This window comes from Puntigrus tetrazona, chromosome 19, assembly GCF_018831695.1.
Source record: "Puntigrus tetrazona isolate hp1 chromosome 19, ASM1883169v1, whole genome shotgun sequence".
Classification (NCBI taxonomy): Eukaryota; Metazoa; Chordata; class Actinopteri; order Cypriniformes; family Cyprinidae; genus Puntigrus; species Puntigrus tetrazona.
Window position 1 is genome coordinate 11,535,707 of NC_056717.1, and position 16,853 is coordinate 11,552,559.

General features: G+C 37.1%; 1 protein-coding gene across 1 annotated transcript in view; it reads left to right on the forward strand.

The window, feature by feature from the left end:
• Positions 1-256: 256 nt before the first annotated feature.
• LOC122323870 (alpha-catulin-like) overlaps positions 257-16,853 on the forward strand; it is a 46,975-nt gene continuing 30,378 nt past the window's right edge. The window contains exons 1-2 of the mRNA XM_043217976.1: positions 257-346; positions 434-502. Of these exons, the coding sequence (XP_043073911.1) occupies positions 257-346; positions 434-502 (159 nt within the window). The remainder of the gene's footprint in view (positions 347-433; positions 503-16,853) is intronic.

The following is a 16,853-nucleotide window of genomic DNA, read 5'->3' on the forward strand; positions in this document are numbered from 1 at the left end:
AGGTAAAGTGAAAATGTGTGTATTAATAAAATGAAAGTATTATGAGAGAGAGACACTCTGTACCTCATTATTTATTTGAAGGCAAAGACAGAATATTCTCTCTCTCTCTCTCTCTCTCTCTCTCTCTCTCTCTCTCTCCTCTCCACTCTCTCTCAACCTCTGCTCTCTCTCTCTCTCTCTCTCTCCTCCTATGTGATGCTGGCTCATAAGTTAGCTGTGATCAGTCCTGGGGTTGTAGTTTGGTATGTGCATGCACATGAACAGTTCTTCACTCAGAAGCCCAGGCGCGCGAGAATGGGCGAGACAGACGGAGGATCTGCGACCTAAACCAAACTATGTGCTCGCGGTATCCAGGGCTCCCCGGCGAACTCGGTGTTGTGGGGCGCTCGTGGGAGTCAGATCAGCGGGAATGACGTCTCCCGTGCGGCGGTAGGAACTGACTGCGGGCGCGGAGATTGAAACTCGCTCGGTGGGGCAGGCACTCATCCCGCTCGTGTCTCAGGTGGGTCGGATCAGAGAGCTTCTCCGGTGGGGTGTTAATCAGCCCAGAACCCTGGCTGACCGCCAATGGACGAGTAGAGGATTTAAAGCACAAACAGCTTTTCTGTATCGTATACACCAGGGTTAACAGAACCCTGACTGAACCCTCCAACCTGACATTTCCCGAGGTTAACCAGTTTGTAAGTACCCCACTTAACTACAGGCGTTTAATACGACGCATTTTGTTCATTTCTTTGAATTAGCAGCCTTTTTTTAATGTTGCTGGTAATTTTTGTAAGAACTGTGAAATGAATGTCATGGAAGTGTACTGCTTGTATTCTTAAAGGTCTGAATGAATGCAGAGTAGACTTTTGTTGTTGAAAGTGTAGTTCTCCATTGCGGTTTTCACATCCAAAATTGTAAAGATTTTACTAAATTCAGCAGTAATTCATTTATCTGTGCAATATGATCAACTGGAATCAATGCAGTTTCTTTATAACAAAGGAAATATATTTTGTATATCAATTGTATTGATTAATACGTTAATTATTGATTAATTAGATAGCATCTTGCTATTTCATCTGCTACCTCATACGATAATATCTTCTCTCATTAGTTTGGTTAATTCTTCTTCCATGGCTGCAGTGCATTGCATATTTATTTTTAAGCGATTTTCTGTATACAGGTAGATTTAGACAATTTAGTACACGAACTGGATTTTGTGGAGACGAGTATTTGCGTTGCTGTAATTGATCCTTAGCAGTTCTCGCCTAAAATAGCTACAGCCTTCAGCCTGCAGTTAGTTGTTAAGTGTATGACCTTGAAATTAGAATGTGAACAGACAGCAAAGAATAATAATACATTTACCTTCTTAGATCCCGCGTGCTATTTGGAGCATCAACATGAATTTGATTGAACTGGTGTGAGCCCACGGTTGTTGTAATTTTCACTGCATATGAATTCAACCTTGGAGTGCAATTTCATGAACAGTTCTGTTTTAATATAGTGCTGGGAGATGCCTCCTGGGCAATACCGGAGAATGTTGGATTAGTAGAAGCAGTGAAACATTTTTAGTGCTCTTAAGCACTATAGTTGCAGCTGTAGTCTGCTTGCAGTCTTTAGTAATTCTGACTCATTTGCTCAGTTTTCATTCCTCATTAAATAACAGGATTCACCTAGGTGGTGACATAACTATGCATGCCATATGTATGATGTTCTGAAGAAATGAGTGTTGCAGTTAAACCTGTATGAAATCTGTTTCCATGTGATTCTCTTTTTTACATGCCATAACTGTCATGTCGACCCCTCAATGCATTTGCAATTCACGATCTGGCATTATTAAAATGTATTTTTATTTCTTGCCCTTTACCCTGCACAACCTTATAGAAAGATGCGCTTTAGAGGAACGGATGTGCCATTCTGCGGTAATTACTAGTTGGTTTAGTGTTGTGATTAGGAGATGATTGGAAAGTCTTTTTGAGAGTCTTTTTGAAGAAGTTTGCTAGTTACAGTAGTACCCACTAGGATGGCTGATAGTAATGAGGCTGGAAAGGTCAGTGTTAGAGACATTGACTAATTGCCCATTCAATAGATCTTTGGGGTAATGGGACTTCTCTTTCAGTGCTCTGGACAATTAGATTGTCAAAGTGGTCTTGGTCAGAACCCTTTCCCCAACTACAGTTTTATTGATGACCATATACAAGCGCTAAATTACTCTGTATGTTTGGTGTAGTTAAAAATGTAGTAAGTATGGCTGTAGTTTCCAAACACTTTCCAAAAAAATGAGGTGTGGTGGTTCGGATTTGTTTCATGAGGATTTGAGCTGAATCAAAAATATTAAATTTACATTAATTGCATTTGCATGATTTTTGAATTTGAAAGTGCTGTTAACATCTGAGGCTATAAGACTGTGACGGACAGGAGGTTGAGTGCAGAGGTCAGATCCATGTGTTCTCTATATGGGACTGAGCATAATAATGGGAATGAGAATGAAAACTTCATGTTGGCCCAGAAAGCTAGGGCTTTCAAAAGCTTATTAGTAGTGAATCATTTTTCACAGTTGTGATATTAAGCATCCCCTCATGCATGGGCACTACAGAGAGGCTTAGTCTCACACGATTTATCTGCCTCTGTTATCAGTCTTACTTTCCACAGCTGTGTAATTACTGCTGTTATCCTCTCAGGCCAAGATCAGTCTGTCTGTGTTTTTTGCCTGTTGGCTCAACTCAGGCATCATATTTGGAGAGAATCCTGATTATTGCTGAGAAGCTTCTTCTCATTTTATTAAAGGAACACTCCACTTTTGGGGAAATCAGGCATTCTCCAACTCCCCAGAGTTAATAAGTTATATCATGCAGCACCTATGCGGTCTTAGTACAATGATACAACTACAGAAGAGTCAAGTTTTAAATATTGAAACACTTTGGTAATTTTTTTAATGCAATGCTACTGGTCTAACAGGATTTGGATGATCTATGCTAAGCTATGCTAAAAAGTTCTTTCACCAGGCCAAGGAGATCAGCTGAATAGATTACAAAAACAGTAAAACTCAACTTATTAGCTCAGGGGGACTTAGAGAGTCTATTTCCAAAAAACAACAACTGTTCTTTAAGCTGCAATTGCTATATTGCCATCGAAAATGGTCAGTGTTGGTCATTTTTAGTCTGGATATATTAGATTACATTTTTGCAAACACATCTTCTATTATGTAATTTTTAGTAATATTTATTTATTTATACTTTTGTAATATTTATTTATTTTTGAAGTGTATGGAATTAACAATGTTAGAGCTGATGTTGGTATAATGAAGAAAAAGAATCATTGTAATCATTGAAATCATCATAAAATAATGTCCAGGAAAATACTTTTGTATGGGAGGTGAACAAAAGCCAGTAAAATGTAGTAAAATTGTTGTGTGACAAAATAAAAATGTAAGATTATTTATTAAACAATAAATGATTTGTGTATAAAATGATGTGAAACTTTTGAACACACTGACTTGACTTATATGTGCTGTAATGGTTAATAAAAAAGGCAGAACAATCATAATAGTTCATAGTTCATCATAATATTTTCAGTATGTGCAAGCGGTCTTGGATTTTGAAGAGCCAAAGCCAGGACACAGGATTTATGAAATTACAAAGTCTTTGATCTGATTAGAATGCTTTTAAACTCCTGTGACAAGAAGCCTTGTTATTACATATATGTGCTATATGTGTTCTTATTCTGCAGGACCTCAAGGGTTGTTTTCAGAAAAGATTTGAGCAGTACAATATTGGAAATACTTTCCAGCGCTTGTGCTTTTTAAGCTCTGTGCCATCCGATACTTTGTGAACCTCTGAAAGTTTATGGAAGTGAGAGATTTTTTTGTGTTAAGTACACAGTTTGAGCCAGAGTTACATTTCATTCCAATCCTCTGTTCCTCTCATGAGCTAGGTTAGTAAGGGGCTACAAAACTGTACCGTAAAAACATATCAGCACGTACGTAACTGCATGGAAAATATCAAAACTGAGATGAGTTACATAATCACAAGAGAACTTCTGTTGGAGGAAATTGCATCACAAGGGAGCACTGTTAAGATAATAGATCAGCTACGAGCAGAAAGTGTAAGCCTGGTGCCTCCTGTAGAGATGGTGACAAGAAAGATGGATGAATGTGTGCTCGGTGTAAACTGCTTAGGATTAAAGGCCAAATACCCTTCAGAGCAAGAACAAAGCAAAGCTTCATGTTCAGTATGTGCAAACTTATGTCATATGTGATGGCATGTTCTGTGTGTTTATTTGGCTGCATGTAGTCCTTTGTGTTCCATGTGTTTGTTTAACCAGTGGAGGTGTGTAAAAGGAAAGCCAGAACTGATAAGAGTGGTATTGTGAACTACAACCCCATCCAGAATCTTCTGTAGCTGTAACTGATCTAACATACCATTCACACTACATGGCACATTTAAGTGACTGTGTTTTTTTTTTTTGTAAAAATGTGTTTGTGTCACTGCATTAGGAAATATCAAAATCAAGTTGTATTTACTTTCCAGGAACTAACAAACACACACGTTTATAAAAAAAACTACCAGGGGCTCCTATAAACAAACTTATAGAGGTAAGACAAACAATTAAAATAATTAAAATTAAGTTCTGTCACAAATTGGGTATTATTTTTTAAAATGTCCAGTTTTTGTATTTTGTTAAAGAAAATATAGTTCAATAAACATGAGGAAGCACACATTAACACAAATCAATGTATTGATTATTTCTGTTAATAAAGTTTTGTAATATAGAGAGCCTTTGATTATTTTATCTGACAACGGAGGAGCCTTCAAGTCATAAAGAGTCAAAACCAGTTTTAAATGATACCACTTAAGTATTCAGACCCTTTCTGATTGGCATGTAGTTCTAAACCTTTATTATTACGAATATTTCATTCCTTTGTCCATACCACGAAAGACACACTGACTCTATTGAGATTTTATTGTATAGACACAAAACAACACTGTGCCTAAAGGGGTTTTCACCTCTTAATAGTTATAATTTGGTTTTATTTGAGAGCACAGATCTCATGTCAGAAAGGTTTGATCACTCTTTGTTGATTCTATGACTAGGTACCTTTCATGATCATTCTGAGATTCGCCTGGTTTTCACAGCATTTGGTAATTCATAGCCTGTAGGCATAACCTTCCGAGGCGGCTCTCAGAAGTTGCCCCGTCTGATCAGGGGTTCAGCATACCCCTCAGCTTGAGTTTCTGCATCAGTGACAGCTTGGCTGTGCTCCAGGCTGTATTTACGTTACTTGGCCTATGGGACCTGTCATTGAGCAGGAAGAGATCTTAATCACCGCATAAGTTTGATGGCATTCTTCTTCCCTAAGCTCATGCTAGGTTCAGGAAAATTCTGGAAAGAGGTGGACTCCTCTGCCCCCACTGTCTCGCTGTCACCACTGATCTTAGGGCTCACGGGTAATACTCACGGACAAAGAAACTGTCAGTTTCTGAAGAACAGGTCAGCTACATTTAGTGTTTCCTGTTTTTTTCTATTCTAGCTTGCCGTGCTAACAATGTATCACTCTTTGGTCTTTACATAACACTGGACAGCACATAGAGATAATGAATCTCTCTGTATGTGAGGTGGAGCATTCATTTGTATTTTTCTGCCATGTTCACTGGCACAGGGACAGATGCTGCCTCAAGTTGCTCTGCTTATGGAATGTGAGAGGCTCGTGACAAAAACCCACTTACCTTAACAGTAATACAAAAGGCTCATTATTCTTCTGTACTGTACAGTGGCTTGTATTCTCTAACCGAGACAACAGCGAAACTAGAGCAAGTACTCAACCTCTCTAGACAACAACAAATCAACACAAGCAATGGTATTGATGGTACCTCCTGCATAATGATTTTATAAGAAAACGGTGAGCAGAGCTGGAGTCCCCTTTAAGTGGCCTCTCTCACTTTAGAAGGAGATTTTAATGACCTCAAGAATTTCACATGGTCAGTTTGGGATATTTCTAGCTTTTCAGCCTGAGGAGCTCAAATGTTATGAGACGTTACCTTTTAGTAACCCATCACCTGACCTGTGACATCCATCACCTGAACAGGATCGAAAACCTGAGGGGGTAACATTAAAGGAATGCCTAGGTCATATTTCACCCCCCCCCCATATATATTTCTGTTTTTTGCATTTTTGACACTATTTTCAAGACAGTTAGCTTAAAGAATTCAAGCAGTAGCAAGTTTTAAAGATTAGTTAACTTCCAGAATAATAATTTACTCACCCCCATGTTATCCAAAATGTTCATGTCTTTCTTTCTTCAGTCAAAAAAACCCCTAATTTTTCAGGAAAACATTCCAGGATTGTTCTTCATATAGCTGACTTCAATGGGAGCCAATGGGTTGAAGGTCTAAATTGCTGCAAAGGACACTACATGATCCCAGCGAGGAATAAGGATGTTATCTAGCAAAAAACAAAAATGTAATGTAATGCATACATTTTGTGGATGCACATTATAGAGAGCTAGTACAAGATGAGCATTTGTGGTTAAAAGTAAATGACTGATAATTTCACTAGATAAGCCCCTTACTCCTCAGCTGGGTTCTGTGTAGAGCTCTTTGAAACTAGACTGAAATGGCAATTAAGACCTTCAGCCCACTGGTCTCATTGATGTCCACTATATGTAGAAAATCCTGGAATGTTTTCCTCAAAAACCTTAATTGTTTCGAACGAAGAAAGAAAGACATGTATATCTTGGATAACGTGGGTGTGAGCAATTAACAGGACATTTTTATTCTACAAGTGAACTAATCCTTTGGTACATGCCATTGTGCTGCATTTCATTTTCTTTTAAAAAATTGCTTAATTTGTACATGACAATAATGTCTTTATTTCTGAGATTCACTCATTGGTCCTTTTGCTTAGACCAGTAGACTGCTTCCTCTCTCTGCATTAAAGGGTCAAAGTTTGTCTGGTTAGCTGGTCTCATTAGCTCCCTGCTGGTAGATTTTGTACATCATATGACTGCAAAAGCATACTTCTGGGCAACCCGCACTAGCTCAGCAACTGCCAATGAGATTAATGGGTATGCTAACTGATGGCTTTATCTAGTTATTCTAGGCCTCCTTGCTCTGCTCTCAAACCGGTGATTCTCTCACCTGTTGAGTTCTTTGTTCCTCCAGGAGGCTCATGATCCCAAAGCTCTGCTTAAATAAATCACCTGATACCAGCACAATGTGCTAGGAGTCTTTGTGAAAGCATTTACCTTTGCGTGTTCTGTTGAGGTGCTGAAGTTCCAGACAGGTCTTGGTGAAACTGTCATCATTTAAATGCATAGGCCTGAAAAGACCCCAGTGAAATGTAAATCTGCTCAGTAGACCATTCTGCTAGATTTTCTAAAAAATTTAAAAGAAGCTTTCTAAACTACAAAAAGGAGTTCATTATTTCAATAGACTTTTTGAGCCGTTCAGACGGTAATTAGATCAGATCTAACCTAAGAAGCTTTTTAGAAGAAAGTCTTAGAGCTGGCACCCTTAATCATGGCTTGTCATGTGGTATGTTGACTTTAAAGTGGTTAAAAGCACAGATACGTCACCTGGTCAAAAAGGAAACGCTCTGAATGTTTTTGAAATTAGGTGGTGCATTGTAAATGTCTTGTAGGCATGCGGACTGTTGCCAGAGCTCACAAATAAAAGTTTGTTTTTGTGTACGTCTGCCATGTAAAAGGCAGTGAAAAAGTGAATATTTTGGCATGACAGCAAGGAGGAGACTGTTTTTCCTTTTGATTCTCTCTCAGATGGTGTATCTCTCAACACTCCTCCATTAGGAAAATCTAAATGCAACTCCTGTGGTAATTACTTCCATCAATCACGTCAATGTTGAGCTAAAGGATTCGTGCTTCACACCCCTACTGTTGGCTGTAGATAAATCCTGATAATGCTATATTAATGATGCTACAGTTAGCCTTCGCAGCTGTCTTCTTTACACTGACTGATGTTCCTGAATGTTACTTACACTTTGCATCCAAGAAGCACTAAAAAGACCTGGAAAGAGCTAAGTGTTCTTTTTTTTTAATTTTTATGCTCATCTAGCACCACGGGTTGGACTGAGGTTAAAATTCAGCCCTGAAAAATCTGGCCAATCCAGCCCACAAGTTTCTCATGAATGTTTTGCTAGGTTATAGGGCCTTAAATTGGAGTAAACAACAATAAAAAGAACAGAAACGTTATAATGATCGATACCACTGCATTCTTAATAATAAACTCAATCATGCATTTTTGTCACACAGAAAGGAGCTTAAGAGTAAAGTAATGATTCTGAGCTAGAATGCAGGTCATGTACTGATATTCTGTCATTTCTCACTTCTCTTGTTGTTTCAAACTCATATGACTTCTGTGGAACCCAAAAGAAGATAATTTGTAGAATGTTATCCAACCACTTTGTTACCCTTGATTTCTAATACTGTTTTCTACTGTCCGTATACTGTACAGAAACTAAACAGTGGAAATAAAAAAAAAAAAAAACTTGCTGTAATTTAAAAACAGCGGCTAATATCATGGAGATCCATATCCATATAAGTTGTCCAGCATCTTTTGCATATTTGAACTCTTTCCAGCAGTTACTGTATGATTTTGAGATCCATCTTTTCACACTGAGGAAAATTATGGGACTCAAACGCAACTATTAAAAAAGTTTCAAACATTCAGTGATGCTACTGAAGGGAATATGATGCATTAAGAGCTTGGGGGGTGAGAATGTATGAAGCAGAGCTCACAGCAAAGTCATTTTTAAACCAAGCAGCTTGCAAAATAATGAATCCATGTGATCATCTTCATTCCGTTGCAAAATCTGTGTAGGAAAATCTTTCACACCTTTCCACCAAATCATGTATGCCAGCAACAGCCATTTTAGGATTTTGAGTTGGTCTTAGTGACATAGGAGTCCTTTTCACTAACGATGCATAGGTTTAGGCTAGTTTAGTGCCAAGGTGTTTTCCAATAAGCAGGCTGACTTCATGACAATCTGGCAAACGGTCACAGGACCTGGTTGGTCTAGGAGGCTACTTTACATCTTTATGGCCTCTCAGGGTGACAGGTGGGAACATTAAAGTGACAGCAGACTCCAGTTCATTACTTTCATGCTATTCCACACTCTTATGCAATTTATCCTTTCCAAGTAGAATTTTTAAAGAAATCATTAGTTATTACAGTTATGCAAGACATGGTTTTTCAAGCATGTCATATGTTTCAGCCCCTCTGTGTGTGTGTGTGTGTGTGTGTGTGTGTGTGGTAAAGGTACATTTCACTGTGCAAACACTGGTGTGTAATCACCACATTCCTCAATGAAGCTTATGTTTCATCACTCTCACTGGATGAACGAGAATGCTTATGTGTGGCCAGTGGGTGTCTCACTTAGTGTTAGGAGAGAACAGGGCTATAGGTTAACCTTTCCATGACTAGACTTGGATACACACTTAGTTATGTGTAATGAGGGATGTATTGACATTGGAGGGCTACATGAACTGCCTGCCGGTCTACCCATAACTAATACTGTTATCTGAAGCTAATCTGGTTTGCTTTTCCAATGAAGGAACATGTAACTTTTCCATCAACATCAGTTTTAAACTTTTAGAAGGCAACAAAAAATGAAAATACTAAATCTAAAAACATTACATTTCACAATTGCACCTTTTGTTTCTCATAATTTTCCCATAATAATTAACCTCATAATTGCAGTTTCATATACAACAGTGTTGCGTTATACAATTTTATATTTCAATATGACTCACAAAATTAATTTTAATTTGCCTTAACGGTGTCTTTATGTTGGGACTTGTTGGTTATTTTAGTTCATAATTGCCTGTTTATTTTTTTTTACTTTGCCTTGAAACTTATTTCAGTAGATCCTTGCAGTGCCATTTAAAATCAACATGATATCATGATCTCCTTTCTGGAATGATACATCTACTTTCAAGATCCAGTCAATTCCAAATAGATTAAATCAGGCCGTTTCAAGCAAGTTCACTTTAAGACTTCATTGCCTTCTTCTCACGTATGGTTTCAGAACTGTGAAGTGCAATGATTAATCTTTTTCTTTACTCCATCAGTTTGTAGTACCACCTGTCTCATTCAGCCCTGACATCATATCAATATTACATTTCCAGTTCAGGCCGATCTTAATTGATTTCTAAGAGATTAGCAGATTAAAAACAATGGATTGGAATGAAAATCTTGATTGATGGTTGGTGGCCTTTTCTAAGATACTGCCTTTCTGTCGTGAACGCACCAGAGCTTCCCTCTTGATGGTGCTTTACATGGACACCTGCTCACACAGGGATGAACTTTTGAAATAGACTTCGCGGTCTTTTTCTAAAACGTGATTAAAAAAAAACAATAAAATGGGGTGATAATTGCAATTTGGTGTTGTCTTCATTTAGACACTCTGGGTGATAATGAATTGGACAGAAAGAGGTCAGTATTGATTTTCACTCTTAGCAGGCAACCCTCAAAGTAGGCTAACTCAAGTGGAATATAGTTGAAGTTGGTTGATCGGTGTTCTTTTTATGAACATTTCCATTAAGCAGATCAGATTTTAAGGTTAAAGCTAGGTTTGGTGCCTGAACATCTTTCACAGCTACCTTATTTAAGACTGTTTGTTTAAGGACTAACAAAAGATGTTGATTGAGGATCACGTCCAACTTGGCAAATCAAGTTCACCCTGTTTATTCTGATTTATATGAAGTTACAGTATCATCATGTTTGACTTCAGCTTATTTTGAAGGTATGTTTGCTAAGATGTAGACTCCTTTTAAAGCTTCTATTTATTGACATACCTTTGAGACCACACGTGCTGCAAGGAGATCAGCTTTCCTTTATCCATTATGGCTCTGGAGTCATTTTTAAAATTCAGGCCGCATTAAAACCAGGCATACGTCTTAGGTAACAGTATGCCAGGGAGAAGGTGGAATCTATAGCCAAGACACACCCTCTCACATAATAAAACAAAAACCCACAACCCCTCATGAATTCAAAGACACAGCGTATTTTCATTCCACAAATCTACTCAGACACATATGGATGTGGTATAGTGAGAGTTTGGATGATGGCGCATCGGAACAATGTGCACATGAGCTTTGAATGAATGCTTTTACAGAGTGTTTATAGTAGCAATAAAGCAAAGACAAAGAGAATAAAGGGCTCATTGTTTGTGGAATAGCTGTAAGACCACAATAATTGCATTTTGTTCGGTTAAAGGTAGTTCTTTGATGCGAGCTGTTATTTTATCATGCATTATCATGCAATAAACCTCATCATTTTCTTTGAAGTTGTTCCAAGGTATCAATGTCAAATGGTACATATAGATGATTGCATGCATATACAATGGTATTTATGTTACATACTCATAGACTGATGAAGAATACTATGGAAAGACCATTTATAGTGCTTACATGAATGGCTTAAGATTGGCATTTTAATATTGGCACTGAAGTAATTGCTGACCTATAATCTCATTGTTTTTGATGACCTTGCTAATTAAAATGGCCTTGTTTTTGACCAGGTGTATTGAGTTTCTGCTTGTGTGACACTTAATAGTGTACATGCTCATTAAAAATCTCCATATCCCATTTATACCACAAAAATGCCGTTGATTCATTTTATACTGTAATTTCTGGCTCTCCCATCTGACTTGTAGCACAAGTTAAGCTCTTTTAATAATTAATTGCTGGCATTAAAGATGAATGTGATGCTAGCTATATGAGTATCCACTTATCAGTAACTGAGCAGCTGGGCAGCCCTGCACATTTCACACAAACGTTTGATGAAATCAGCCGTTGCACATCTGAAAAATAAGACCAGAATTCTTGAAAGAACCCCCTTAGGACTATGTTCAACTTCTGTAAATTTGTATGAACTGAAGTTTTAGTTAAACTTGGTATACTTTGTCTCTATTTGGTGTACAGTTTGTCTCTGTTACCTTAAGCAGATTTCTCCATCAAATAAGAGGGCAAACAAGAGTTTGTTTCTCTCTCTCTCATGCCTCATCAGTCCGGGCAGATGATGGGGCATGACAGCCGAAGAGAATGGGCGAAGCACGAGTCCTTAAGGTCCCCTCCTCCGCCGCTAATACTCTTTAAACAGAAATAGCCTGTGCTCTTCCCACACTCTGCAGTGAGTCACCAGCGAAAACACACCAGCGTGACATTGTGTTATCTCTCTTACCGAGAGACCAGCCATTGTTCCCAACATCCACTACTGCTCAAAGGTTTAGAGTCAGAAGGTTTTTTTTTTTTTTTTTTTGGTGAAATAAATTAATATTGCAATTTATAATATACGCTGCTTTTTTTAAAGCTTTTTCTCCGAAGCATCACTAAATATTGTAATGATTTCTGAAGGGTCATGTGGAGACTGAAGTAACGACTGCAGTAAAGCAATGACTTCAGCTTGGCATCATAGGAATAAATCACATTTTGAAATATGTGAAAATTGTAAATAGTTATTTTAAATGCTATTAACATTTCGCAATATCAATGCATTTTTGATCAAATAATTGCAGCTTTGGTTAGCATTAGAGAGATATCTTAAAAGAAAATCGTCTTACTTAGCCCAAACTTGTAGTTGAGTCATCTTATGTTGTGCTGTTGGAAACCTCCCTGGGCTGCATTTGGAAATTCTCAAACTAATGGCTAATTTGTCGTTTGGCTGACGCTTTTATCCAAATCAATTTATGGTACCCTTATTGCAGGAACATTCTGTGAGGTTAAGTGTCTTACCCCGTGAAGCATTGTAATTTTAAGTTGTCTTCTCAGCCTGGAGGCTTGACAAGATTGAATATAGCTGGCTGCAAATTAAACAGATAAGAAAACTTCATTCTTTAGGGAAACTTTGTCTTAGGAAGTAGCGATTGTATCTTAGTTTCTTTAAGCATTTGTGACTGTTAGTGAAGACTGAAACAGTTGGTCTAGCACATTAAATATTAAAAAATGAAGTCTCAGGGGCAATGTAGTGAAGAACTGGAAAGTGGAGTCACGTCAAGTAATCTTTAAAAATACTAATAATTCTAAATTACTATTAATAAATCTCAAAATGAATATATAATTTTTTAATTAATGGTCGATTTTAGTTTTTAGGTTTTATTTATTTAGACACAATAGTTTAAAATTCTCAAGCATAACCCTTTCATAATTTCTATTATGCTGCTTGATTAGAAGCTGTTGATGGGCCATGAAAGTGTCCTATGCTGAGCATTTAATGTGGTATCTTTTTTTTTTTTTTTTTTCCTTCTGCTTGTGTTTCTCTTGACTGACAACTCTGCATTTCTGAATTGCTGGCACAAAGTTTATTCCAAGGGTAGAGTAACATTCATAATTTACACTGTTAAGCCTTCTTTGAAACCTGAAAGACTTATTGTTACAGGATCCTCAGCATATCTCTATAAGCCCCCATAAAAGTGTTTGTACTACGGGCCGTTGAATGCTTGAATCCGATTGGCTGACGACATTCTAAGGCGTGCAGTTAGTTTCAGGGAACCAAACAGCGAACCTTGTTCCAGGCAGCTCTTTGACCACATTACATGACCATATCACTTTGCCAAATGGTTTATAGTCGACAACAAAAACAACAAACAAATAACTGAAACCCACTACGACAGACAAACAAACAAATAAATATAATAATCAATATGATAAAATGAACATGTTTTGCAATAAAATTACGTTTTACTTTGTACGGCAAACACATACTCTACCTCAGAGACACGCACACATTAACATATGCGCTATTGTTGTTAGCATTGTGGTTAGCACAACAACTAACCCTAACCCTAACCAACAACACCGCACTTCATATTTATTGTTGTTTGTATTTTGTATTCGTGCACTGATTTTGTTTGCACTAGTTTGCACACTGGGTTTTGCACTCTACTCCCTTGCTGTTTGCACTAGTCTGCACACTTTGCACTTTATGTGGCTAAGATCTTTTGTATTGTTTATTTTGTTGTAAGTGTGACTTCATGTAGCACCAGGTCCAGGAGAACTGAGAATGTACTGCACAGCTATATGTAGTTGAAATGACAATAAAAAGCCACTTGACTTGACTTGACTTGAACTTAAAAGCATCAACTTAAGAATGACTTGACTTCTCACAAGCGAGGTAACAACAGCACTGTTAGTGAAAAAAATTAACTTAAAGTTCACTTTTGAGAGATTCACAGACTGAGGTAATTCACATTTTTTCTGTAGTATAAGCAGAATAACTGATGGCGGGCTGTTGAATTTATAGAAAAATAATGCACACCCAAAGTGTAATTCTCCACTTCATGTCATGGCCACATCATCACCTCAGGTGTGCATTATTTTTTGAATAATTTAACGGCCCCAAGTAACTTATTCTGTACTTCAATTAATATATTTTAATTTTTTTCCTATCAGTGTGACTGCTTTGTCATTTTACTTAAATATAAATCAGAAAACTGTTGTTTTGACTATTTTTATTTTACTTTTCATTCTTTTAAGTTAAACACTTCCACATTGATTCATTGCAGTTGCATGACAAACAAGCGACCAGCACAACTTCAATATTTAGCTTATCCATAGCATCCAAATGTTTATTATAGAATGTCTTGATTGTATGTTGTATTTGCTTACATTGGAATGGTTTCATGAACACACGAGGATTACAGCTCCGTTATAATGCTGCTTGGCCGGTGTGTGGTGATCCGGAAATACATACTCATTTTCACCCACTATTGGGGCACCTGGTGCATGAACTCTGAGGACTCAACTATCATTTTTGTCGAAGCTGGAGGCGAGAATGGGTTTTATGTGTACAGACGTGACCTCTCACTTTCAGCCGAGCCATTAGAGGGTGAGAAGGAGATTTCTCATGACAGTCACACTAAGAAAAGATTTGCTATAGTGGGAAGATGTGATCCTCAGTTCAATAATAGTAAGGTATTTATTGCTAAATTAGATTTCTACATTTTCCTGTGCAAAACGTTCCATGGTTTTGCTTTGGAGTATGGAGGAGTTTTGAGAGTTTTGAGCTCATTGCTGTGTGATTTGGTTTTTTTTTTTTTTTGTGTTCTGGGTAGTTCAAGGTGGTTTCTTAATCGGCATTTTGGGTCATTAGGTGGCTGCATATTCCATAACAAAATGTATTCTGGTCCCTTGAATTAAAATATGTCTTTTTTTCTCAGAATTGTGGTATATAAACTCGGAATTGCAAGTTATAGAGTCCAGTTCTGAGGATAAAAAGACACGCTCTCAGAACTTTGTCACAAATCAGAACTTTATATCACAATTCTGACCTCATTTTTTAGAATGCCGAGTTTATATTTTGTAATTTTGTAATTCTTACTGAACAACTTCCAATTGCTAGTGTATATCACACAATTCTAAGAAATTGTGAGTATGTATTATGCAATTCTGAGAAAAAGTTTAAAAAGAAAATGTCAGTGCTGGAAACAGACTTCCATACTCATCTGGCCACCTCAGCCCTATAATGCCACAAGTTGTATACAAGTTGTAATTGCTGTAAAAATGCATTTGTCACCTCTGAGTAGCATTAAACAGACAGTGCTTCTGTGCTGCCTTTGCAATGTAAAAGGCAAAAACAGCATTACAAAATGAAAAATTTTGATGTTAAAGAATGATCACGAGGATCAAAACCCTTCAGATTGACTTGGAGTGTTTGACCAGTTCTGCAAAAACCACAGTGTACCTCAGGATGCTTGTTCTGTGCTCTCCACCTTAATGTACCTCACCTTTGCCCTCTATTTAATGGTGTGCTCTTACAGTAATGACAAGGTCAGAGTGGCTGTGTGCTTTTGGTATTTGTGAGAGAAGTTTCAGTGAGCAGTCACGTTGCCAGCTCCCCCCCCCCTTCCTCTCGAGCCGGTAATCACGCTTACATCAGAGCTGCAGAATGAAAGGGCTTTCTTGTGCTCCGCTGAATCCGCTGAATGAGCGTGGAGCAGTGAGGAGGACATGTACTGCAAAGAGATCTGGAAGCTTTTTATCACTCCCTGGGACACATGAATTTCAGACGACTATATATTTGAACTACAGCAGACCTTTTTAAGAATGTGTTAACCTCACTTGTGAAAGACAGAAATATCTTAATGCCCTTGATCGCATTGTGTATTTTTTATTAGTGCATGCTTTTGGTGTAACAGATGCTGCATCAGTGGGAAAATAAAAGCAATGTTGACATGATATTTGCAACGCCTTTTTACTTTTTGTAATGAGATGCTTATGAACGTGATATTCAAAGTGAAAAATGTGTATAAGTAGGAGTTGATTTTATACATCAGGAATTGTGAAAAGCTGTCTTTATTTTAAATATGATATAAATATGAAGGGGCACCCTTTTAATATATAGCTAGAGTTGTCTTTATAATTTTACATATAAAGAATAATATCAATGTAATATTATGTTTTTTATACAGTGTCAGGAAAAATATTAAGCATAGCATGTCTCTATTTTTTTATATATATTTTTTTAAAGTATTGTTTTATTATTATTTTTTAATCTCACAGCTGTCCTAATGCCCAAACTAATAGACATATTAACATATCATATTAATTAAATCTGTTTACAGCATGCTATCTTTTCCACTGCTCATTGTTAGAGTGTTTTTAATCATGATTTTTTTATTCTCATACGTAAAAAACTAGGTCTGTCAATATAATAAAATTACTGAGACAGACAGTTTAAAATTATAATAATATTAAATCTGGTAAATATTAAAATAATCACATTTGGAAAAATAATTATAAAACCTAATTTGCATCATTATGTGGTGTCTACAGTGAGACCAGAAACATTTGTTGAGAAGTAATTATTTTATTTTTATCAGTCTAGTATATCTGGTCAAATCCCAAAAGATAGAATCAA